The sequence below is a fragment of the Meleagris gallopavo genome, chromosome 4 (assembly GCF_000146605.3).
Source record: "Meleagris gallopavo isolate NT-WF06-2002-E0010 breed Aviagen turkey brand Nicholas breeding stock chromosome 4, Turkey_5.1, whole genome shotgun sequence".
Lineage (NCBI taxonomy): Eukaryota > Metazoa > Chordata > Aves > Galliformes > Phasianidae > Meleagris > Meleagris gallopavo.
In genome coordinates, this window is record NC_015014.2 from 3,490,842 (window position 1) to 3,517,186 (window position 26,345).

The window sequence follows — 26,345 nt, forward strand, 5'->3', positions numbered from 1 at the left end:
AAAAGTTGACCTTTAACACTAGTTTACCTTTTTTTGACAAAAGCTATTTTCCTTCTGCAAGAAGTCCATTTACTTGAATCACTGTGGAAATTCCTGTGGTTAAAGGAAGTAGGGTATTATACAATAAAGTTATATATTATTGTCATGGGTAAATTTGGGAATGCAGATGCTCTTGCTGGCATCATGGGAGACTTGTAAATTTCCCATTATTTGTAAGCAATGTAGAATTTGTATCTCAGCTTATTCTCAAATATTTTAGCATTAGAAAAGAAAAAAGAAAGTAATATAAACTCAAATAGTTTATCCATGTATGGTGGTATTTTTAAATTACAGAAATAGTAAATGACCTTAAACAGAATATACTTGGTCATACAACTGGAAGCAGTACCCGTATCACAGTGTGGACATTTTCATTTACACAAACTACCTCAGATATGTTGATATTTATCAATGTAGCAGGAACCCAATGCCCTGTTTTCACTTCACTAAGTAACTGGAATAAATAATTTCTTTATAAATGAACATCTTATTCTCATAAACCAGTACTACAGTTAACAATTTAATAATGGTTGACAATTTTAACAGAGAACTGACACACCTTAACATATACTTCAGCACAGCACACATAGGATAGAATGTGTAATTATTAAATAATTTTAAAATTACTAAAATTGTAAAAATTCAGTTTGCTGCCAAGTTTAAAACATTAACTGGGCAGCTGCTTAAGGATGCTGCATTTACACATCCTAACGTCTCTGTGACACAGAACAACAAAAAGCACGTTTAACATTCACCCCAACCTATAAAGCCCTGAGCTATTTCTAAAACAGACTGCTTCATAAATGCTTCAAGGTTCTCTTACAAAATCTAAGTATCTCATTTCTAAGGATAATATAACATCCCACCTAGAAATCTCAATTTAAAATACTCTGAGGCAAACTGGTATAGGATAACAAAAAGGCGAAATTAACTGAACACACAACAAACAGAAGGCATAAATAAAAAATATCTACTTCTAAATGTAAGTGCACAATTTGAAGGACTGCACAACTGATAACAGGCACAAAAGATAATGTATAATATGGAACCGTATGGAAACTCTCCGTGCAACTGTGAAGTTCATTGTCTGTGCACTTGTAGCTAAAGAATACATCATATCTCTCAAGTGTGGGCTAAAAAGGTGACAGAGTGCAAACTCAACAGGTCACCTGCAATCCTAGCTCCACAACTAGTCTGACAACACTTTGATTCCAGCCTGCAGAGCCCTTCCCCCTTTTAGCGCTGATTGTCTTCATCTCCCCATTTTAGCTTTTCATCACAATAAAATCACATCAAAAATTTAATTATTATTTTCCATTGAGAGAGCTGCTAGTGATAGCATATGATTCCAGTAAAGTCTTTGAACATAAAGCCTTTTCCACCTTTGCATGATAACTCAGTTGTCTGCATAATTCATGAAGACAGATGAAAGCCTTCTTCCCATGTAAATACGTCAGGCAGAAAAATAACCATGAAATGAAATTGAGGGAAAGATTTAGATCAGACTTTGGGAGTTAAAGTAGAAAGCCAAATGTCTAGCAAGTGATACAGCACTTACATATTGCAGAAGGTCTGCACGTGTTACAGATCAAATTCAGCCTCATACCTTCACCAACATTTGCTGTTTAGCCAACCATAGTATGCAATGCCAAAGAATCTAGTGCACTGTGAAAGATACGTAATTCCAAGGCATCCCACAATCGCTCTTGAAACATGTACAACCATTTTACATTGCTGAATTTACAGAAACAGGATCCGTCTCATGAACACTCTTCATAAAAACCTAGCTCACCTTTGCTAATTTCAGATGATCTGTTTTCAGGTAGAAACAAAAAGCTTTCAATTTTGATTTAAATCCAGGCACTTATGCCTGATAATAGTAACTCTAGTGCCAATTGCATAAAAGAACTACCCTGGGTACTAGATTAGGACCCCAAATCCTTTCTACATTTATTCAGAGAAGGCCTCTTCATGCCAGACTAACCCACTTCCCCTCTCTCCTCTTATTGAATTTGCAGCACCTGTGCACGTGCTGGAAAATTTCCTCCTGATCCAGTTATTTGGGGATACACGAGAAGTCAGGAGTAGCACTCTTCTTATTTTGCTTATGAATGTCATTCACATTCTTCAGATTTCTCACAGCAAAAAAAAAAAAAAAAATTGCCTTAATTTATTTAATTGCGATTCACTCAAAGGTTGAAAAGTGATAATGGTACCTTGGAAACTGTATCAATCAGTGAAAATGAAATATAGAGTACTTATAAGATTGTTGTTTTTTGCAAAATTCACATAACAAGTCTCAAAACTGTTCAGAAACAGCAAATGAGCAAACATGTGTCAGGCCCTCAGGGGCTTCTCCAATTTTTTTTAATTTGGGCTATGAAGGAGGCATTAAGAGCAATCTTTCTAAAGAACCTAGATCAGTTTTGATAACTTATTTCAATACACACCGAAGTAGGAGCCCGGGGATTTGGTTAATGGTAATAAAAGACAGTAATTCTTCACACAGAAATGAAACATTGGAACTCTGTCAGAGAATTTGAGCAACGTTAAAAGTTAACATTTGATGGATATTGAAAGGTAAGCAACTGGAGGAACTAATGAAAACAAAAACATTTAACAAGGGCTGCAAAGTATCCTGTGATATTCCATGAGGTCGACTTGCAACTGCAAATCTCTCCAAACTTGAGGAGCATATCACAGAGGAGTGATCTGTATATCCTTCTATAGGCAGTAGTAGGAGGAGACTTGACAGTGGGCTAGATGAATCTACTGGTAACCACCCAAACCATTTGATTCTGGATGAATCTGGTTTCAATAACCATGTTTATGCCCACCTTTTCTATATAGACAAAAGACATAGAGCTCTTCAGATTTGAATTTCATTATAGCTTTCTCAACGCTGTTCGACAAAATAGGAAAACAACTCTAAGAGCAGCATAATATTTGAATATTAGAAGTTCAATAAATAATACCAACCTCAGCCATACTGCAGCAAACCAAAAATGCAGTGTATTGCTTGCTTTATTTAATTACTCAGTCTCATACAAAAACACTGTATTTGCAACTATAGCAAGAAGTAAGCTTATTTTGAATGACATCATTACTGCATACCAAGTGGTATCTTATCTGTCTAAGTGCTTACACAAAGGCTGTATCCACTATGCAACATGAAAAGTAGAAAATTAATGTTGTAATTGCTGTGTGTTCAAGCATGCAGTGATGAATGGTATTTTCTTGACTTTTACTTTCCCAACAATGCTCCTTTAAAAGATAAATTTAAAAATCATACAAAACCAGCATGTGCTGAAAAAAAACTAACGAAAACTTGTCGAGAAGGGAGCTACCTGTTTTTTAGACCTATTCTTTTGTTTTTTTATACAGCTGATCTCTTACCAAGCCCCAGCTTGATTATCTCCACAAGATAACAGCTCCTGACATTATAGCTATAAAGGATTGATTTTCTTTGTTATTGTACTGACTGCTCCTCCACAGTGAGATGAAAGGAACAGAGAGAAGGAACATGAGGAGAAAAAATAAATAAACGCACGTACACCAGGCAGGCCCAAATATTTTCATTCTTTGCAATCCTCAGCTTGTGTAAGTATTTTAGGGACGCGCTGCCTATGGCTAAGGAATGTATTAATGTATGAATGGGTTCAGTTATCCCATCAACTGAAAAAGATGGCCCTTGGTAAAGTCGTAATAAATATCTTTTGTTAGATCTCCCATCTTGGCTCCCTGCGCATTACTACGATGGCTGCACAATTAATCCTCTCACAGCCAAGAGGATTACCCAGATAAGAAATAAGAGTTGATGCACCATCAAATCAGGCATAAATCTTTAACACTAATGGCTAAATCTTCTGCAGTTGATTTTTGTACGCCCTGGTTTTGCTCAGATCTATTCCAATCTGGAAGTTAGAAAAGATTCTGCAAATCAACACAGATTACAGTGTGGTTTTTAAGCTTTGATGACAAAGAGAAGCTCATTTCAAAAAACACGTTCCTCTTAAAAACAGCATACTTGCAATATGATGTGAGTTAAAGTATATTTAAAATTTGTATAAACTTAAAAGGTAAAACAGTACAACTTAAGTTTTGATCATCCTTCTCTGTAAAAGGAAGGTGAACCTCTGTAAGACATCTGTACTGAACATTATTAAGATTTTGAAATGAAATTCTACAATGCTTCCTCCCAGCTGAAAGACCTTTAGAAATGGGGATGACAGATATACACATCTGTGAATGTATTACACTATGAGAAATGAAAGCAAACAACATATGTATATTTATATGCATACTCTGAATGTAATATGCAAGTTAAAAAAGCATTGAGAAGTTTTAATCATTTGAAATAAGAAAAAATAAACCTAAACCTTTTAAATTACATCTGAAAAAACCTTTTCCAAGCAAAGGAACTCATCAATCACCGGCCTTTCATTTATGGAAAACACAGTATTTTTTACAAGACAAAGTCTACTTGCGGAAGGTAAGATTTATAGTACAAAAATGGAAGTTACCAAGAAGGAGGCAAAAACAAGCTTCAAGACTGTGAAACTTTCATCACAGCAATTTCTTGGAGTACAGGAGGTACTGAGAAATATAAAATAGTTTCAATATCTTCATGAATATTACCACCTCAGACCACTCAAAGCTAGAGGCCGCAGCTGGAGGACTATTAGAGAACAGTAAAAACTTTCTAGAACAGGCATTATTCACAGACACACTTATGAATCAGTTTTTTTTCTTTAATATTCTATTTCCAAGATAACCCATAGGTCAGATGCATTCAAGTAAATATATTCAATCTTCACTCTCAGCTTTCTAAGCAATGCTTTTTAAGAGCTGGCATTTCTTAGTATTGGGCTTCATTGAGCACTGGGGTTGAAAGAGAAAGGAGTAAATACATAACATCTCCTGTTTCTGTTTCACATAGTTGATTCCTCCTACATCTCCCATTATAAAAAAAAGTTTATTTCTCTCTTCATTCTTTATCATGGCACATGGAACAGTGGCTTAATTCTCATGTCTAAGATGTCCAAATGAGCACTGCTTTAATTTGGTAAAGGTACGAAACAGTAAATATTTTTAGCTTTTTCAGGTTCTAACACATCTAAATTAGAAATCCTATTTTATTCTCCTAAGATAGCCATGTTATGAATCTGCAAGCTGGCTGGAAGGCTTTTTTGGTTTCTTTTCTGAAGAAGACAATTTGTATTGTGTGAGCAAAATACAAAGTCATAATAAGGAAAATACAAATACTGGGTTTTTAATCTTTCATGTCAGAACAAGCAATACACGTGGTGTTTATCCCATTATTCTGCTCCGAATGTAAAGAGAAATAAACCAAAACACCACCAACAAAAAAGGACTAGCGAAGTTATTCTGATCCCATCCACATTATCAGAAAGTAACATTTTCAGAAACAGAAAGTAATCTATATCCATATTTTGGTAAAGAAACAGCTCACCTATACTACACAATTAGAAAACGAGAAGTAAAACAAGGAAAAAACTCAGAAAATGGCCCGTACAAAGAAAATTCACGTTAATATGAGATCTCCAGATGACTAAAATGTTTTAAAAACTAAAGTGTATATTTGCTTGTAGAGATTTGTGGTTTTTTTTTAATAATTAAAGCACAATCTGGACCTAAGTATGCTATCTGAGATAGACAATTTGATAGTCACTTCTGAACACACTGATAAAGGGATAGAAAGGAACAGATACTATTCCAACTGGTCTTCATGAGTTAACCCTAACTAAACTAAGTACATAGATAAGCAAAGCATACTGAATTTTCTCATGTATGAACATCAATTGCTTTCAATTTTTTTTATCTGCAAGAAACCAACCGCTTTACTGAATGCTTTGAATTGAGACTAAATACACAAAATTACCAGGCTAATTGTGTATCTCGTACATCTGGGAAGTTGTTAAGCAATACATTTTTAATGACAGGCACTGACTGACCAAAGTATTGGCTCATGTTACTGCCATTCACATTATTATTTAAAACCAAAATCTCTGCTGATGGTTCTACAAATGCTAGAAAATAACAGCATCTACACCCTAATTTCTTCCTCATGAAGAAGTTCCAAAGAAATTGTGGTTGGTGGATGAGATCTTTGTGCCAGCTTACGTGCAGGGCAGTGTATTCTTGACGGAATGCAGCAAGAGCCATGCAGCAGTCTTCCCCAAAGCAGCTCTACACAATTTGAAGCCACGGTACTGTCAAAAGCTTCTAGATTACTTACATTGTTGAAACAAAGTTTTACTGTTACACTTGGCTGAATTATTTACTTTCTAATCACTTCTTCAGAGCCATGGCTAAAAAGGTTTTCTGAGAAGCACCTCTACATTAATGAAGTTATATTTTATGATTATCACATCCATGGCTAGAAAGAAAACACAATGAACATTCATGTGAAGCAAGAATAGGAATGATCTTATGATTAAAGTATAGAAATCAGAAACAAGATGACTACCTGTCCTCAAAAGTTCAATAGATCTTCAGAATATCTTCAGAAACTGCAAATTAATTAATGATGATGGTTTACATTTTTACAGTGTGTTTTAAGCATATTTGCATATGTAAACTTATACTACCACGAGAGTGTAGGCACTCATGAAACACTTCCAGTCTCTATTTAGATTTGAGTATCAACATATTGAATATTTAGCCTTGAGATGGTACTGCCCAACCCTACTGCTCAATACATTAGCTGAACTGTGAATATGTAATGACTGAAAAAAAAACCATGGAAAAAATGGATCAGTTTTTTGTTTGTTTGTTTGTTTGTTTTAACTGGGCAGAAAACAAAACACAACAAAATATAATCTTCCAACTGAATCTTGTTATTTCAAACAGGTTCTGACATTGCAGAATTCTGATTTGGACTTTGCAACTAAAAATCGCACTTTGACAAATGACCAAACTCAGACATAATTTCAGATATCCTAAGCATATGATTTTCAATCCTCAGAACTTTATCATCTCAGTTTTAATTAAAACCACAAATGCAAAGAAACTGAAGGAAAATCATATTTATTCTCTATAAAATATTCAAACTACCTTAACACTACTACAGTTAAACAGGAAACATTACTGATGTTTTGACAAACTAGTAACTATCTAAGCAGTTATAAAATCAGTATAAATTGATTAATTCAAATGCTCATTTTTTCACATTTTGTTTTTATCAGCTGTTATTAACATTTCATGAGCATTAATATTTATAGATTACAAAGATTACAAGAAGCAATTAGCATGTTCTGAAATAATATTACCCACAGAAAACAAACATCAACCATAACTAAGTAAACTCAGGTTTTCCTAATAAAAAAATAAATTCAATTAATTCAGCATTAGGAAATACTGTAGTCTAAATTAATGTCATTTACTGAGAGGAATATATGCTTAAATATAAATAACTAAAATCTATTTCCCCGCTACACATGAAGTCTGAGCATGTCATTTTAATGCACCACACGCTCAGACTCTCAACGGAAACATCTGAGAGCTCTCAGAAGCACATGTAATATCTGATCTTTCTTCATCTACAGTGGATTTGAAGTCCATTGGATCTACACATCTCCTACTTCAGTGTCCACTTCATTAAGTTATCACAGAATGGCCAGGGTTGGAAGGGACCTCAAGGATCATGAAGCTCCAACCCCCCACCACCTGCAGGGCCACCAACCTCCACATTTCATAGCAGCCCAGGCTGCCCAGGGCTCCATCCAACCTGGCCTTGAACACCTCCAGGGATGGACGGGGCGTCCACAGCCTCTCTGGGCAGCTGTTCCAGCACCTCACCACTCTCATAGCAAAGTTACATTACACACAACTACAAATTTCCTCAACCTACACTCAAACGTACACTGCTTGTACTCAGCAGCTTCTGTGTGAAATAAAAGCAGTGGCAATTCTGCAGCTGCTTCAGACTTGGATATTTTTTTCTTTGTTTTGGGTGGTTTCTTTTTAAGATCAAACCAAAAGGTTCACACTAATTGTCTAATCAGTAAATGAGTTTTCATAATCACGTTTATTCTACAGTACACCTTTTCTCCCTACTAACACACTCCCAATAAATATTTCTTTCAGCAGTTTACAGTGAGAACAATAATTATGAACTGTTGGATAGTGAAGACAGCCTCACAACACAGTACTGATTCTTGATTGGAACTTCAAAGCACTCTAGAAGAATAAAGTGGAATTATATAGAAAGTGTACAATCTCCTATGTTCTTCAAATGGGAAGGAGGGAGGGAAGGAGGGAAGGAGAGAAGGGAGGGAGGGAAGAGGAAGGGAGGGAGGAAGGGAAGGAAGAAGGGAGGAAGGAAGGGAAAAGAAAATCCGTGCAACACGGAATACCTTCCCTCTCACAGAAGCAAAAGTGAAAGAAGTGCAATAAAAAAAAATCCAGTGAAATGATTATAGAGGAAAGAAAAACTAGGACATATTTCATTCAGAGATAGTGGGTTGGAAAAAAAAAAAATCCACAACTAAACATGTGGACAGAAAATCAGCAATAGTAAAACACTATCACAGACATCACAGACAAATGTTTTCATTCCAGATTTCAAATTTAGCCTAATTTTTCCCCTGTTAATCTCATCTTATTATTCCTCTCGTTTCATACTTCATGAAAGGATGTGTGGATTAACCTCAGATGTAATTAGCCTAACGAGGTCAGGCAGATTTCTTTCACATCCAGCAGTTACAGAATCACAGAACTGCAGGGCATTGGAAGGGAACTCAAAGAGATCACCCAGTCCAAGCCTGTTGCTAAAGCAGGTTCCCTACATTAGTTTGCACAGATAGGCATCCAGATAGGTCTTGAATTTCTCCATAGAAGGAGACTCCACAACCTCTTTGGGCAACCTGTTCCTGGGCTCCGTTACTCTTACTGTAAAGAAGTTCTTCTGCATGTCAGTATAGAAATTCCTGTGTTCAAGTTTTAGGTCAACAGATGCAACACAACATTCGCACATTATCCATTATCCATTTATAATTTAATTGATAGCAGTGGCTTTTCCTACAAATCCAGATCAAGATTTGAGTCAATAATGAGAATACGCATTGTAGTACCTAGTTGATGTTGTTAATTCCTCAGCCTGTCTGAAGCTTCATCTCTAGAAAACAGCTCTGACTACTGTGCTATCTTCTCCCCCACTGTACTGGTTTTCCAAACTCACTTATTTTTCCACTGTCAACCAAGATAAGACTAATGTCTTTGTATCTGCAGGAGTTAAGTACGTTACAATCATAAGTGAAATTTTATCCCAAATGCTATCATTTGGGATGATATTGGGATCATATTAGAGGCTGGAGTAATAAAGTAGAAGCGACTTTCACAAACTTACATGAAAGTTACCTACAGTGAAAGCCAGCATTTTAACCTACATAATAGTCATAATCATTCTTCCTTTTCAGTTCATTACTCCAGCACTTCTTGTTGCTGTTCTTTGCTATAGAAGGGAGGTCATAATTGCAGCTGCAATCAAGCTAAACAAAACTAGAGATTGATATCGTCCATACCTCTAGAAAAGAGTATATTTTTATCTACATTCAGTGTTATTAATCTCCTCTAGCAACTACAGAGCACTGTATTTAAATTACTGATTTAAAAACTAATTTAAAAACTAAAGCTCTGCCACTGTTTCCAAGATAGTCCTCATTCATCAGGCTGCAGGAAAGACCACCAGCAGGTTGGGTGGAATACATAGCAGTAATAGGCTGAAATGGCTCTGGGACACTTTGACGTAACACTGCATCAGAAAAATGGCTAGCTGCAGAGAGAGGATGTGCTTTATACTAATCTATTGCACTAAACTAACACCATGTAAGTTATAGTGCTGCAAAGACTCTTACAGAGGATGCCATAGTGGGAGAATGTATGAGGGATGTATCTAGGGGATGTACAGCTCTCTGCAGTATACTACTTTCTTTCTCTCCCCCTTCTGTCTGTAGCAGAACTCTCACACTACTATGAATGCATGAAAAGGCTTCCCTACTTAGTCACACAGGCCCATTTTATATTAAAAGAATATTTTTGGAAGCATTTGTAAAGGAAAGAATGAATCCTGTTGCAGAAATAGCACAAACTTACATGATTAGGTACAATTTAAACTAATGAGAAGTTCAAAGAAAATGAGGTATATGAGGGAAATTCTGATTCCTACCCTTCTCTACCTTCTCTAAACAGCTCCTGTATGTATATCAAGAGGTGCCAGTATAAGTACACAGTCTCCAAAGCAAATTACATACAGACATTTCTGTCTATAGGACAGAGTTGCACAGACTGTGGCGGTCAGCACAGTACAGAGCTTATCCCATAACTATCTGTAGATCTTGTAATTCAAGAAATACTGTACTGCAAATACCATGGAAAAAAAATATGGGTCCTCGGGTGTGGCAATGCTACTATGCAAATGAGTAATTTAAATTAAGCGTCCAATATTATCAGCATGAAATTTTACAAGTCGCAGGATCATTCCACACCAGTTTCTTTTAAGCTAAGTACAAACCTTACCTTTCCTCGCACGCGTTACTCTTTCAACAAATGAATAAGGAGAAACATTTATTGGATGCTTCCCGTAAACATGGCCTCCTCTTTAAAGGTAGGTACTCAGATAGTAACAGTACTGCAGGCTTTACAGAGCTAAACTGAGATTAACCCATTTCACCTTATCAAGAATTTAGGTTAATTACTTGGCCCTGTCTGATTTTCTCATTTTCTAGAACTTACTTTCCAGATAAAAACTGTAATGGTGATCTGGTACTGGTCTTTTTCTTTCAGCACCTGTAACACTGTTTGTTGTATACTCTGGAGCTCTTTGCACTGTTGACCACATCTAAAATTTTTATGGCCATATTAAAAAATCACTAGAAAAATCATTTCTGAGACTTCAGCCAAAAGTTATGTAAACAGCTCTGCTGCACTGAGACATAGCTCTTCTCTGCAAAACTACAACAAGTTAGCACATTTAGAATTCCACATTTAAAAGATGAGCCTTCTTCCTAAGTGAGAGAGACTAACTAGACAGCTTCAACTGTAAAAAAGTAACAGGTTATGAATAATTGATATGAAAGACATCTGAATCAACCTTGTGAATGCATGTTGCTATGAGAAATAAAGTGCACTGAATATTCTGGGGGAAGAGTAAAGGAACCGAATGCACTCTTTTCAACAGTTATACAGATATTTAAGAAATATACATTGCAAATGCCTTCTTATAGTAAATTGATCTAGAAAAAGCAACTTCTTGCCAAATCCACGAACAAAGATGTTTGTAAAAATGAATACTTAATGCCAAGAAAAAAGAAATACTGTGCTTAAGTATGAAGCTAAATAAAGTCTTACTTGGATAAATAACAGCAATGTACTCTGAAATTGAAGCCAGCATTCAGGAAAGTTCTTTTCAAGACCATCCAAGGAAAGAAAATAGAAAGTGAAGCAAATAAAAAAAACAAAGTGAAAAATGGCAACGGGAATCTTTAGTCTAAGAATACCAGAATAAATGCTGGCTTTTATTGAAATGCTGCAGAAGTTTAATAAAGCCTATGAGAGGTAAATCTAGAGTCACTTTAAGTGACTCTAACAGCTTCTCAGCACAGAACAGAAAGGATCAGTCCAGCTGAGATACAAACCTCTAGCACTAGCTGATGTGAGGTATTTAGAATTCCCCACACCCCAAAAATTTATTCAAATCTCATACATTATTCCACAAGCAATTCCAATACAGAATTTATCAGTGACTCATCTGAACCACAGATAGTAATATTTCTAACAGTTTCTTTTTTCTGTCTGTAATTAAATATGCTGTACGCTGCATCCAGCAGCATTCTTGTAAAGCCCAAGTGAAGGTTTAAACAGCATATAATTGATTAGAAAGAGTGAATAATTCTGGCCCTTTTGAAATTACATTTCTTTCTTTTTCACAGTTTTATCCATGTATACACACTGGCTACTACATTAAAAGTATAAGTTGATTTCCAAAAGCAGTGTCTCTACAGAATTTTCTAAGCATAGGGTTGTTGAATTACAAAATGGTTGTTCAGCCTAATTAATGTAATGTATACTTAATAGTTATACAAATATGAAAGTAATTCAGGTGAAACCAACTCCATCTTAGGTAATTACTTTTTTCATCACTTACATCTAGTTTTAGGGTATTAAACTACTCAATTTCCTTACAACAAATTAGAATGCTGGTCTTAAACATCCCTTTAACCCATGAGATGACCAATAACAGGCTCACACCGTCAATAGAAACCTACAGGGATTCCATTTCACAGGATTTTCAGGAAGGAATTATACTACCTTGGTAAAACTCAGGCAAACAGTTCAAGATCAGATGAAGACCTTCTGTGTTCCGTGTTAAATTTGTATTTCAGATAAAGTGTTCTTACTCTTATTCAGAGCTTTCATATAGTTAATAGAACTTAAAATTAAACCCCAAATGGTTCCAACAATTACCTTCCCAGTATATCATCACTGGAATCATGGAATCATTAAGGTTGGAAAAGACCTTCAAGATCACCTAGTCCAAACACCAACCCATCACCACCATGCCAACTAAACCATGACTCTAAGTACCATGTCTACATGGTTCTTGAACACCTCCAAGGGTCAATGGCTCCACCAACACCACGGGCAGCCTGTTCCAATGCCTCACCACTCTTTCTGATAATTTTTTTTTCTTAATATCCAAACTTAACCTCCCCCGGCACAACATAAAGCCATCACCTCATCCTATCACTAGTTACCTGGGAAAAGAGACTGATCCTCACGGTTGGCCTCTTCCATTGTTTCATTAATTATATTTTGGAATGATTACTGTCTTTACTATAACCGTGCTCAGATAACAGCAGGAGACCAAACCCAGCAACTTGGGATCCCTGTGCCTATTTCAAATGGACAACTGAAATGTGTATTTTACTTTCTCTTGGAGAAGCAGATGGCATCATATTAAATACTTTCACACAGTCCCATATTCTACCATAAGTTACCTATTTATTCACACGACTATCCATCCATAAACATTCACACAGAGTTCAGGTGGGGAGTATGATATGTAGTAATGACTACAGTTCAGCATTACGTATATGTTCACGTCCCATTAGTTTCGTGTGTTTAACCAAATTCACCAAATCAAGGACCAGTACATACCCTCTCCAGTACAGGCTTTACATAACTTTTAAGAGCATATATTCTGATAATGCCCATGGTCTGAATTAGGACATGAATACACACTAGACACTGGGCAAAGGTATGCAAAGTTCTGCTTCTAGTAAAATTGTTTAACAAATATTAAAAAATATTTATCTATCTCCATCAAATCATCTGAACTAACAATACACACATAAGCTTACAGGATCACTGTATAAAAAGATACATGCAGTATGGAGATAAGTGACTCACATATAAAGAATTTAAAATTAAAATTTTCAATCATATCCATTAATCTCTCAGAAGACAAAAAAGAATGCAAATATTACTGCATAGAATTATGAGCTTTGAAGATCCATAACCTTTTCAATTATGGTAGAAAACATTACTCTTTTCTCAATCTAGCAAAAGTCAGAGAAAGATGAAAAACATGAATTTGCATTTAAGACAAGGAAAAAAACTGCAGCAACTTTATGTTATATGCAAACGAACATACAGTTCAGAAAAGATAAATATAGTAGATAAAATCCTAAAAATAGAAGAAGAAAAAAAAAACAAACATACTAAGAAGTACTATCCAAAGTAGTAATTACCAGGAAAACAAAACCAAATCATCCAAATAAGCTAACCAAAAAACTAGAGAAACCCACAAAAACTGATCTTTTAAAACAAAATTAAATAGAAAAGGGTCTTCTTGCAAACTTAAAGTAAAAACTAATGATTGAGAAAGAACAGAGGGGCAAATACACTGAGAATTGAGACGGCCTTTGTGCACTGATCAAGACTTAACATAGCCAAAGTTTGGTTTTAAATTAGTATTTCGTTATATAAATATATTAATAAAGTGATTCTAAACCCACTCAGTATGATAGGTATGTTACTGAATATGGAATAATTAGTATCACAGCAGTTAGGACTTGACATGGAATACCACGTACAACCACTCACTCTGCCAAATTCAAGCTGGAACATACCATATCTTTTAAGATATTCATATGAATATGGAAACTACTGTAAGAAGCCGAAGTGCTACAATATAGCTCCCCAGTAAATCTCATTATGGACATTAGGAAAGATGAACTTTTAAAATTTAGAAAAAGCATATGCAGGAACAAGAGCTCAGAAACAGCGTGTTGTTCTCTACTGAATACAGAGTTCCATCTAGAATTGAACAGAAAGACTCCAATCTGCAAATAAATTAGACTGAAGTTATAAAGTCTGGGGATAATATCATGTTTGTTTTGAAAAGAATAATTGAACAACAATGGAAAATGTTTCCAGCAATATTTAACTGACTTCTGAAATACTTCAGAATTTATTTGATTTAAGACAGAATGTTTTAACATCAGTTAAATTGAGATGGGGTAACTGATCTTATTTAACTCCATGTTATTTCAATGACGTCGTGGGACCACTTCCTTTTCTTTTCCCCTTCTGTGTTGCCTTTCTGCACCCCTGTTACTTGCTTAATGAAAAAACAGCTGATTTTAGTGAGAAATTTGTTAATGATCATAACCTGCTTTCTTCTCTCTGAGACTCCTTACTTTCACAATGTCAGAAAACATTTCTTTTCATAAAACTTAATAAAACGTGTTGGCAGTTCTTGGGTCATTACCCTTTGGGAAAGTGGCACTGTCAAATGACTACTCAGGGTTCTATGCTTAAAGGGAACAAAATTTGTTCTGAAAAGCCTTATCAGAAGTTCTAAAATGGAGTTTTAAAGACAACCTCTGTATTAAAATGCAGAACAGAAATGGTTTTGATTTTTTTTTTTGTGTATTTTTTTTTTTTTCCAAGCAGTGTATTTATTAACTGGCGGTGAAAGTCAAATCCAGTTTTACTATGAAACAGCTATTAAAAATATTTCAGAATCACAGTTCCAGAATCATGCACACATGGCTACATCTCCATTTAACTGCATGAGCCTGTTGTCATGGTGAAGAGTAATTACCATCGCTATCAACACTTCATACTACATGCAAACTGTAGCATTTTTACGGTCTATTTTTATACTACTACATTCAATCTCCTGCAGGATTCAAAAAATATACAATCCTTACAGCAGCAGAGCAAATCTGAGGACTGGATGGAAATGCAAGAATTGCAACAGTCCAGTTCCTGAAACAACATTTTACCAGGTAACAAAGGCAGTGAGGCTAAAAGAATGAATTTTGGCAAAGATGCAATATTTTTAGATGTGCCCTGGAGAAGAAATTCTGATTAATCAGAAGTATCCACAAAAGGAATATGGTAGAGGTCAAACAAAAATATCAAGGATTGCTTCCCAGCAAAAACAGACATATCACCTACAGTCTATCTTCACATACGATCATACAAAAAAAATTTCAACAATGGAAGTCTACAACTAACCAAAATAAAAACTTATTTAAAAAGAGATTTTATACTTCCTCATGAGTAAAATGGGGATTTTCAGCCTACAGTCCACAAATTAGAAAGACACTGCCAGAAAAAGATTATGATACAAGTCATCTGTCTAATAACAAAGTGTACCATAGAAAGAATAATGGTTGAGAAAGCAGGAAGTGAAGACAAACGCAGAGGAAAGCCTGATAAGCCTCAAGAGATACTGTTTTTGTTATGAAAATTGTTATTCTACAACCAATCATGACACTACAGGACATGTTATCATCCTCAACTGTCTAAATCCCCGGTTTTTTTAAGCACTTCATCACCTATGCAGCAATCTAGATTTTCACATAAGTTAGTTTTTGAATTTCCTTCATATTACTAACTTTAAAACCTGCTAACTCTACTGATTCAGCTGTTATGAACTGTATTCCCAGTTTATCATTGCTAAATCCCATCTGGATGATTTGCATTTTCAAACGAAGCTAAGTGACTAGATTAGATATCAAAATATGCAAATTTTCACATATTTAAATTCATTCATAGCTGTCTCCTTTTAGTATTACCTAGACATTATTATTAATTAAATAAAAGCAAGAAAAAATTAAAAAGAACAACTAAGTAGGGGGATAATATACATTAAATTTCTCACTTTGTGAATCATTGTTTTTCATTTCCTTTTCATCTTAAAGTAAATAATTCCAGATAGAAATAAGTTATAATAGTAATAGTATATTAATTAAACTAAAATTTACAATTTTTAGTGCTGCCATTTTTTTGTTTTCTTCCTTAGCAGAAACTTACATTCTGTATAATCTACCACTGAACTAGAGAATTTTGCCATATTAAGTAGGTCTTTTCTTAACAAAATGCCAACAAATTTCAAACAGACCATTGCCTCTTAATTCTCTTCAGAATACCACATTCACCAGTGGTTGTAAGGAATCAGTCACTTTTCTATTTCCAACAACAGAAGAGCAGCTCCTCCTTGTGCTTCTCTGGACAGAAAATATGTTGTGCCAGTTTTAAAGTCAATAATGAACTGGATGAGGCATACTGAACTGGAAATGTTTCAGACATGGTTTTGGTACAGATGACAATTCCCACGCAGTTTAAGAGAAGCGAATACATATTCAATTTTTGCTCCTACATATGGGTCACTTTGAAGTCTTTACAAATAACTTTGCTTACTCACCTGGGAAGGTCTACTGATGTAAAGGGATTTATTTGAATGAGTGGAAACTGCAGGATTTAAGTTATCATCAGTGAGGCTATTTATTCAAAATTTACTGTATCTTGATACAATTCAAGATAACTTCAGTATTGTCAAAATACGGTCTGAACATCTGCTATCAATAGTTTTGCATGCAGAACACTCACCATCTACTTTAGAATCACGTGGAATATTTTAAGATCAATTAAAACTCCATCTCTCTAACACAACTGTTAGAGACATATCATACCTTGTTCCTGTTACAGACAGGAGCAAAGAGCAAACCTGTAGATAACATCCAGCTGTAATTGCCAGGAACCAAATCTCATTGCATTGATTAGGATTGCAAAGAATCTAAGCAATCCAAATCAGTTCATTTCCTGTGTAAAGACTTTATCACTCAAAAAAACAATCAATACTGACTTATAGCATGCAAGTCAGAATGGACTGTACATAACAGAAAAGATGAAGAAACAGCAAATGGAAAGAGTATGTAGACATAATGTCAAAAGGCTTCATGCATTAAGGCGATGCAGTCAGAGGCAAACACTGCATTCAAAAAAAAAAAAAGAGCTTAACACCTCTGAAATTCATTTGTGCATGCAACCATCATAAAATGCAACTTTTCACTCACCAGAGTAGAGTTATGCGAAGCATCACCTGAGACCTCGGGTGTTCTTGTGCTGTTTGGAAGTCTGTGAGGGTTACGAGCTATCGCTTGGCACCAGCCCAACATTTTCTCCTTCCACTTATCCCTTCTCAATTTCTGAAATTCTGAAAATAATTTAGAGTCCCTGAAACATTGACACTTGGAATTTCTTGTGTGCTTGTCTCTGGATGCATGCCTTAAAAAAAAACAGCTTTTAAAGTTGTATCTAAACAAGCTAATAAACGTATTTTTAGAACATGTTTATTTAAAGTACTTTGAAGGGTCATGCCATGCAGGATAAAAGACAGCTATGCACTTTCAGCACAGGTTAACATATTAATCCTGTTTCAGTGTCAGCAAGTTCAGTGCCTTCTCCCCAAATTAAATCTTCCTTGTCACTTTTCTATTAAAGCGTTATTTTCAATGATGTTTGTTTCAAAATAACTTAGAATCACATCACTCTTAAATCCATATAGCATTTGAATACAGTACCTCACGTTATCTGAAACCACTAGAACAGCACTAAAGCAGTGGAAGATATTAAATATAAATGAACATCCCCACACAAAGCACAACACCTGCCTTTTTTTGAAACGGTAAACTAGGATATATTACTGAAAATAGCCAAAAGTCATGTATGCACATTAGCAATAAATGCTACATGCCGTCTGTTTGTAACACTAATAAAATGCCTTTTAAGTAACACTAACACATTCCAGAACTACACTACTAAGTTTAATGTTTGTTTAAATATAAGAAACTTCCATAAGCAATGATCTATTTTTTCCAGTTGTAATGTATAATGCAGGTCTTCAGAGCAAAGCATTCTTAATTAACGTAACTTGAAGTTGTTTTCTTTTTAATCCACTATTTCTGAAGCATTTGTAATCTGGTTGTTTATAACATTTTGAATTTAAGTGTTTTACTCTGTAACATCATGAAATATTGTAAACAAAACCATCAACCTACCAGGTTGACTGACTAGTACGTCAACACTAGACTGAATAGATCTGGAACGTACGTAAAACAATGCTAAAGACCCTACATGGCAAAGTAGCATCTATGTAATGTGATTAGTGTTATGCAATTGAACTTTCTTATCCATTTTTCAATTACAAAATATTTCAGTCATTTACTTCCTTCAGGACTGGAGTACAGATCAGCAAAGGCTTCAAAACAAGAAATCTAATGAAGCACTGACTAAACTCATTGCCACTAATTTAGCAGTAGTTTCCACTTCCATTGGATCAGGACATCCATTGTCTTGCAAACTTTAAGAGGCTGTTTATTTTCATTGATTCTGTGAACAGAGCTAGCAGAACATTGCATACCAAGTGCTTTAAATACTCTTCATTGTATAGCCAACATATCATGAAATAAATCCAGAGAATCAGAACAGAAGGGAAAACATCTGCACATGTCCTGCTGTGCAACTTGGAAAAACAAGCAGTAAATAAGAAGCACCCAATATTATTTTTTTCAAGCTTCTGCTACGTACTCTAGCTCATTACTACATTGTTTGGGCTGAAATACAATTTATCAACTGAGCAGGGCTGGAACAGTGCAGTCCGATTTCTGCTTCTGGTAGCGTCTTTATGTCTCTGGAATTTCAAGTAGAAACTATTTCAGTATTGTTTAGAGTTTTCAAAATGAGACAAGCAGACAAGCCATTTGGTTCTGCTGCTATGGAACCTGTCATGGCTTTTCCTCACATACAGTCACATAGGTGAGGTTTTCAAGTGAAGGAGAGGATTTATAATACTGTTAGAGGTGTGACTCTGGTCACTTAATCTGGATGAAAAGAGAAGAGCTGCTGCTGCTCTGTTTATGCCTGCACTTGGGGCTAGGCAAAGAGCTATTATTTAATATACAATCAGCAAATGAAATCAGTAGAAGGGATACTGAGTCAAACTTACATTCCACTTGAATGAAGAAAAACAGCTTTGGGGAAGTGGTTCTCCATTTCGGTAACATCCACCTGTAACTCGTTAAAAGAACTTTTCACTATACACATGGGTGGTAGGTTTTTTGGTGCAGATGAACAGAAACTAGGCATTAACTTTGGCTGAAAAAAAAAAAACAACACAAAAAACCCACCTACTTCAAAAAATGCATTTTAAATAAATGTGTTAATTTTCTTTAGGTCTCCCCCAGAAGAATGCAATGTAAAGAGCAAAAGGTTCAGGTCTTCACTGAAGAACCTTACTGATATTCTATTATTTCTTATTAATTATTACCTTATATTTCTTTTAGTCTTGCATTTTAAAGTAGCTTTATGCATCAGCCTACTTTCTTTGCTTCCAAACCTCCGTTGTCTACCAAATCTCAAGTAAATTTTCAGCAAAAACAAACCTATACTACTGCATGTTTCAGTGTACAGTGAATTCTTCCAGAGATGTATCAGTGTAGAGTCAAAATCCACCACCTCTGGAGCCGTCTAATCCTCATACTTGGGGTGAGTATGGGCCAATTTAACCTGAAAATACTATTCCACATACCACATATGAGCATACAGTGTTTTGTACTGCAGTTTTGATTTGATCACAGATGAACCTGGCATAGGGAATGTTCTACAAAATGATTTTCTGCACAGCTGGATATGCCTAGTACTTAAAACTGACAAAGCAGCATAAACCCTAAACGACAGCTGTAGTTCAGTATGACAAAGGTAACTACTTGAAGCCGTTACCAGTTTCCACACAGCTGAGACAAATCTACCACAGTTTAATCATTTGCTCCTCTATGATGGCAGCTGGCAAGAAGTCTAGGCTCTTGGAAATTTTACAACCTGTTTAAAACAGATGTTAGTTTAGAGTCACAGTGCCTACGTGAGCCACAGCTGCAGCGAGAAGTGGATGTTTGGCAGCAGTGCATCCAGTCCACCTGCACCAAAGCCTCATTCCAAGCATCTGCAAGGAGACCATTCTAAAGACTACCACCACCATCACGCCTCAATAAAAGATCATTAAATCCCTCATTTGTTGCCTTTAGTTGTGAGCACAGGGAATCTTCTCACTAAATCCACAATCCTATCCCGGTTCCTCTGAGAACACAGAATTACTCAAAACTTGCTTTTGCCTTGACAAGTCAAACTGATGTCTACAGCCATAGAGACTGTAATTGAAAGGATTTCGCATTTCCTTATTCAACTGAAGAATAACTATCACAAATAAACTGCCTGAAAAAAAAAAAATCTTAATTCAGTTCCCATGAATTACTTTCCTCAGGGAAACAATTTTTACTTAGAATTCTGGCAAGGAAAAGGAAAAAGAGAACTGTAGATTCAATAGAGGTTTAGTTAAGGATGATTTACTAGAAACTAACCGGTTACATGAAATAAAACAGTTCATTAATCTTACAAGGGAAAAGAAATGGTAAACTTAGCATGAATACAATTAGATTCAGGTAACAAAGGCCTCACCAAAGGCTGAATTAAGATGAAGTACAGAAGATGTTCATGCTTTTTCCAGTGTTTACCAGGATCTAGCAATTTTCATAAACCAGAATTTAATCAAGCACAAAACATTCTATTCTTTACCTAAGCTAAACTGTTTTGTTCTCTGTGTTTGAAGAGTCCAAAGAGCAACAAAGTAATGGTATTTGTCCTGCGTCTTAACACACTGCATGACTTGGCATATCAGCAAAATATTCCAGGAGTAGATCTGCAGGAATATTTAAATGCAAATAGCCTTCAATTGCGGAGCTCTGGCAAGAGAAATACAGTCCCTGTTGTTCGCTGTGTATTGCTTGAGTCTTATCAAGCTGTGACTTCCAATCAATTATTCTGATTTGAATGGAAATGCAAATTCATGGTCTGGAGGCATTGGAAAGCTCCAGGAGCTTGTACTGCTTTTGTATCACAAGGGAGCCACAGGCTCTACTTAACCAACTAGTCAGTATTATCCTACAACTGCTGTGTATAGCAAGAACAATTCAGTGTAACCACAGTTTAACAGCATAATGACTAAGTCTGTGTTTTTAGACATAAGAAGCTCAAATTCAAGCTTAAAAATTACTTTTTTTTTTTTTATAAATCATATTAGAATATATGTAACCATCCCAATGCTGTATTCCAGTTCAATATAATTCAGCAGAAGCCAAAACAAACAAACAAACAAACAAACTAGCACACAAGCCCAGAAATAATTCAAGTGACACCCAGAAAGACGGTACCAATTAAAGTCTACTGGTACCAGTAGCTACTGCATATACACAGTCAAACTCTTCTGAACCAAGCAGATGCAAGACTCTGAATTCAAATTCTCATTTTTCTTAATGACAGATTTCAGCACTACGTGAAGAGTGAAGGACACAATTATACCCATCTGTATTCCTATCTGTACCAACAAAACAAAGCTTTGGTGTAACTTAGCCATGCTTAAAAATGCGTCACTTCGGCAGTTCTTCAAAAATATAACCACAGAATCAACTCTCATCACTAGGGTAGATGCCATATTCTAAGATTATACAGTTTTCCAGAACTAGCTTTATTTACATGTTTATTTCTCCTTACCATAACTGACAATACCATTTCTAACTTAGAGTAATCCAAAGCTTACTACTTTTTGTTACGTACTGCCACATTTTTAGTTTTCCTTAGCCTTTCAAGGTCCTGAATCTGTCATAATAAAGGTTTCAAACTTCATGCATTACTCAAAACAGTTGATCATTAAAAATAAAATCAATTTAATATGCAAATACACCTGTAAATATTATTGCAGGTAAAATTCCTTCGACTATCCACTATACAACCACTACATCCAAGTGGTGACAAGAAATCTTTAAAGGCTTTTGGTTTTCTAAAGATTTAAAAATGTTGGAATGTTTGTCTCCATAGTCCACACACTCTTTCTGGCAGAAAGAAAAACACTTTCTGAGTGTAGCTGAAAGCATTTTTAAATCACTCAAGGCCCTTTAGAGAAACCACAACAGCGTTTTTCTTTCTCCCTGGTCTGTTCTCAGCATTATAATTCTACCTCTTTGCATTGTGTAGATTGCAAGAGAATGTCAATGTGTTAGAAGAAGCAGACAGTATGCCTACGTATACTACGTAAAATATCTTTATATATGTATATGTTGCCAAGTTTGTATTTTCCTATGCAGAGTTTGTCATTTGAAACCATATTAACAAGCAACCTCTGTACCATAATTTAATACAACATTGTTTTTCTACAGGTTCTTGCTCACAATAACTCTAAGGAATGTTTTGTTCAACAAAAGTTAGATGTCACCATTCTCTTCAGAGATTTCAAAATCAAAGCAACAGTATGCACTCCTTGCATTTTTCTGTCTACAGGTGAATGACAAAAGGCTGCCTAATCCTTCCTCAAAATCCCTGCATGAAATTCAAGACACATCTGACGCCCAAGCACAAAGAAAAAAAAAACAGAGCCTTGAAAAAAAAAAGCATAGTTGTGAGAACAAGAACAAATAACATGTTTTCGCTTTGTGAGTTTGCATATATTTAACTACATGCAATTGCCAAGCTGCTTAAGCCAAAGCTCCAAATCAACTCTAAAGGCACGACTGGGAAGTGTATGTGTTAAAACCATACTAAGTGCTTGGCAGATGGACATTCTTCAGGGGAGTCATAAGATCAGCAGTAAGCGCAGCATTCAGAAAATCCAGAAAGTACAGCATCAACTGTTATCTTTTTGCATTTCAGTAAAGCTTTCAATGCTGTGTCACAAAATATCCTTCTGGATAAAACGTCCAGCATACAGCTCTACAAGAATATAGTGATGAGGGAATAACTGGCTGACAAATTGGGCCCAAAGGCAAATAGTAAATGGGCTTACATGGTTGGTCACTAGTGGGGATCTCCATAGCTCCATTTTAGGGCTATTACTCTTCTACATTTTCATAAATAACTTGGATGTAGAACTAGAAGGAGAACGTTTGCTGATGCTGCTAAACTGGGAAAAGTTGTTTGACTCTGTCAAGGGTGAAGAGACCTTGCAGAGTGAACTAGGCTAGAGAGCTGAGCAACCACCAACCATGTCAAGCAGAACAGTAACAAGTGCCAGATTCTGCACCCGGGAAGGAGAGATCCTGGCTATGCATACAGACCCGGAGATGAGATGCTGGAGGAGCAGCCCCGCTGAAAGGGATTTGGGGGATTTAGCTGACAACAAGTTGAATATGAGTCAACAGTGTGCTCAAGGAGACAGGAAGGCCAACCATACCCTGGGATGCATAAAACACAGCACTGCCAGACGGGCAAGGGAAGGGATTGTCCTGCTCTGCTCTGAGCTGGTGTGGCCTCACCTTGAACACTGTGTGCAGTTTTGGGCACCACAGTACAGAAAAGACATAGAACTATTACTGAACATCCAAAGGAGGGCTGCAAAGAGGGGACAAAGCATGTGGAGCAGCTGAGGTCCCTTAGTTTTTACAGCCTAGAAAAGAGTAGGCTGAAGGGAGGCCTCACGGTGGCCAACAGCTCATTCTGAGGGGCATGGAGAAGTAGTGCTAACCTCTGCTCTCTGGTGGCAGCCACAGAGCACAAGGAAACAGCATGGAGCTGTGTCAATGGAGGGTCTGCTTGTATATCAGGAAATGGTTCTTCATCAGAGGGTGGTCAGGCCCTGGAACAGGCTCCTCAGGGCAGCTGTCATAGCCTTGAGCTTGCTGAAACGTCTGGACAACACTCTCAGTCATACGGTCTGATTTTTGGGCCACGCTGTGTGGAGCAATGATCCTTATGGGTCCCTTCCAGCTGGGGATTTTCTATGATTCCACAAAATAACAAAGTTGTGTGTGCAGTTATCCAAACTACTAGGCATAGGAGGCTAAGATAGGTCTTTAAAGGACTTTTTGTTTTCTACATATGTAGAAGGACAAGTCTATATCACAAAGCTTTTCCACACAGTTTATTTAGAGAAGAAAAGTGTGTTCATCACAAGAGATAAAAGCCTCTTTGAATAAGGCAGACCCTGACTGACTTACAATATAATGACAGAAGTATAAGGTTTTTCAGTCCAATAAAGGTTAGATGTCTGAAAAGCATAATTAAACCACTAAACACCCCTGTTTCGAATGACAGGCAATGGATACTGAATTTAAACGGATTTTTAAGGAAAGGGAAAAACATATTTTGTTAAGTGTCCAACTACACATGCTACTTTGGACCACAGCTGGTCCAAAAGGAGAAGCATCTCCTCTTAGTCAGAAATGTATTTTTAATGGAAGTTCTTCTGTCAAATACTATTTTTTGTGCAGTCATAAACCACCTTTCTCTGACAACCCTAAATATGGAATCCTCATTCCTGTGACCAGTTTGGTTACTGTTTCTGTGACAGGCCTGTCATACTGCACCTGTAGCAGATGAAGGTCATCAGTGCTGGAATTAAAGACATTGAATGTTTAGATGCTCTTGCTCTTATAATTGGCTATACCAAAAGGCCATTATTGCTTGATCAACACTGAGTCTCAATATAATTCTTACCTAATTTCAGATAATTTTAGTTTTCAGAATCTCTTTTAGGGTGAGTGACACTGGAATGACAGGATGGCAATCACAGCACCCCAATTAAACTGACAGAAATACTTGTGAGAAATTCAATGCTGTTCTAGTTGGTTCACATTCTATATATTTAAATAAAAAATTGAGAATAATAATTAAACCCATTACAGCCAGCCTACTCCCTGAACGTATACTCTGCTGATTCTTTAAGGACAGAGAATGTGGCTAGCCATTACTGTCGGTAATTTTTAATTAAAAGCACTCCAGTAAGTATTTTATTTAAAGATTCAATTTTCTTTTTACTTTTTTGTGCATTATTTATCAAACAACCACAGCATAAAAACATTACCACTAAATATTTACTCATTAATTGTTACACAGTAAGAAAACACTTCAAAATGGTATTTCTGTCATATAAAATAAGCTTTTAAGTTTTGTTCCATTTTTTATAAAGCTTATAATAGATTAAGTTCAGGCTTAATTTGAAACTATTTGAGGGCACCTTTGAGAATTCCACTAATTTCAGTTTAGAGAACTATGCTGACATTTATCCAATCTTCTGGCCTCTCTTTGGATTTATTTATTTATTCATCAAAAGACATTTATTTCACTAAGCTAACCAGAAACGTAAAAACTAGAAGGGCTACCTCATACTTCAACTTTTTTTTTCTTTTGTTACCAATTTACTTTTTGACAGCTGCCAGACAAACAAGATTGTTTCCAGTAACTACTGTCTAATTAGAACCCCATAAAGTATTATTGTAGCTCTCTGAGTCCTAATTTTAACGTAGGCCTTCAGTCTAATGCCTGCCTTGCTGTTTATGGAAATTCAAAAAACTATTCACTTTTAGGATGACGTATAATGTATTTATGTGAAGGAATAGTTATTCAAGCTGTTACCAGTATCTGCAACATTGGGCTAGTAATTATTTATAACTTAAACAACTGGAATCCGTTTACCCTGAAAAACCCTGAAGAGGCCATCTGCCATGGTTTCATCTAGAAGAGATCAGATCCTAAGCAATGATCTTCATAACATAAATCAGAAGTGATGGGAGGCGTTAGAAGAACAAACCTAATGGTATGAAGAAGGATTACTTGCAACAGCATATTTCAGTTAGTTTAGTGGTAATGAACATTTAATGGTTTCATCTTTGTTAAGAAGGAATCCAAGTTTTCTGCCTTCAATAGCTCTGCTTGCAAGTTTTCATCAAACAAAATTTGATTCTTATTTTGGTCTTAACTTTAATTAGTGTTCTAATAAATAACCAACCAAATTGCACCTTTTAACTTCAGAAAATTCTGTAGTTTTTAGAAAATATCTTTACCTCAATTTCCAGAGGTGTCTGAATTTGCTGTCAACTAGCATTCAAAGTAACTATGTCATGACTATTCATTTTTCACAAAATAGCTAAAAATTTGTATTGGTAGAT

General features: G+C 35.9%; 1 protein-coding gene across 4 annotated transcripts in view; it reads right to left on the bottom strand.

Annotated features, from left to right (window-relative positions):
- MARCHF1 (membrane associated ring-CH-type finger 1) overlaps positions 1-26,345 on the bottom strand; it is a 145,023-nt gene that overhangs the window by 67,604 nt on the left and 51,074 nt on the right. For all 4 annotated transcript variants that reach the window (XR_002113870.2, XM_031553003.1, XM_031553004.1 and 1 more), the window contains exon 2: positions 17,433-17,572. Coding sequence is in view for 3 of the 4 variants with exons in the window: in XM_031553003.1 (XP_031408863.1) it covers positions 17,433-17,534 (102 nt within the window). In the remaining variant the exon portion in view is untranslated. The remainder of the gene's footprint in view (positions 1-17,432; positions 17,573-26,345) is intronic.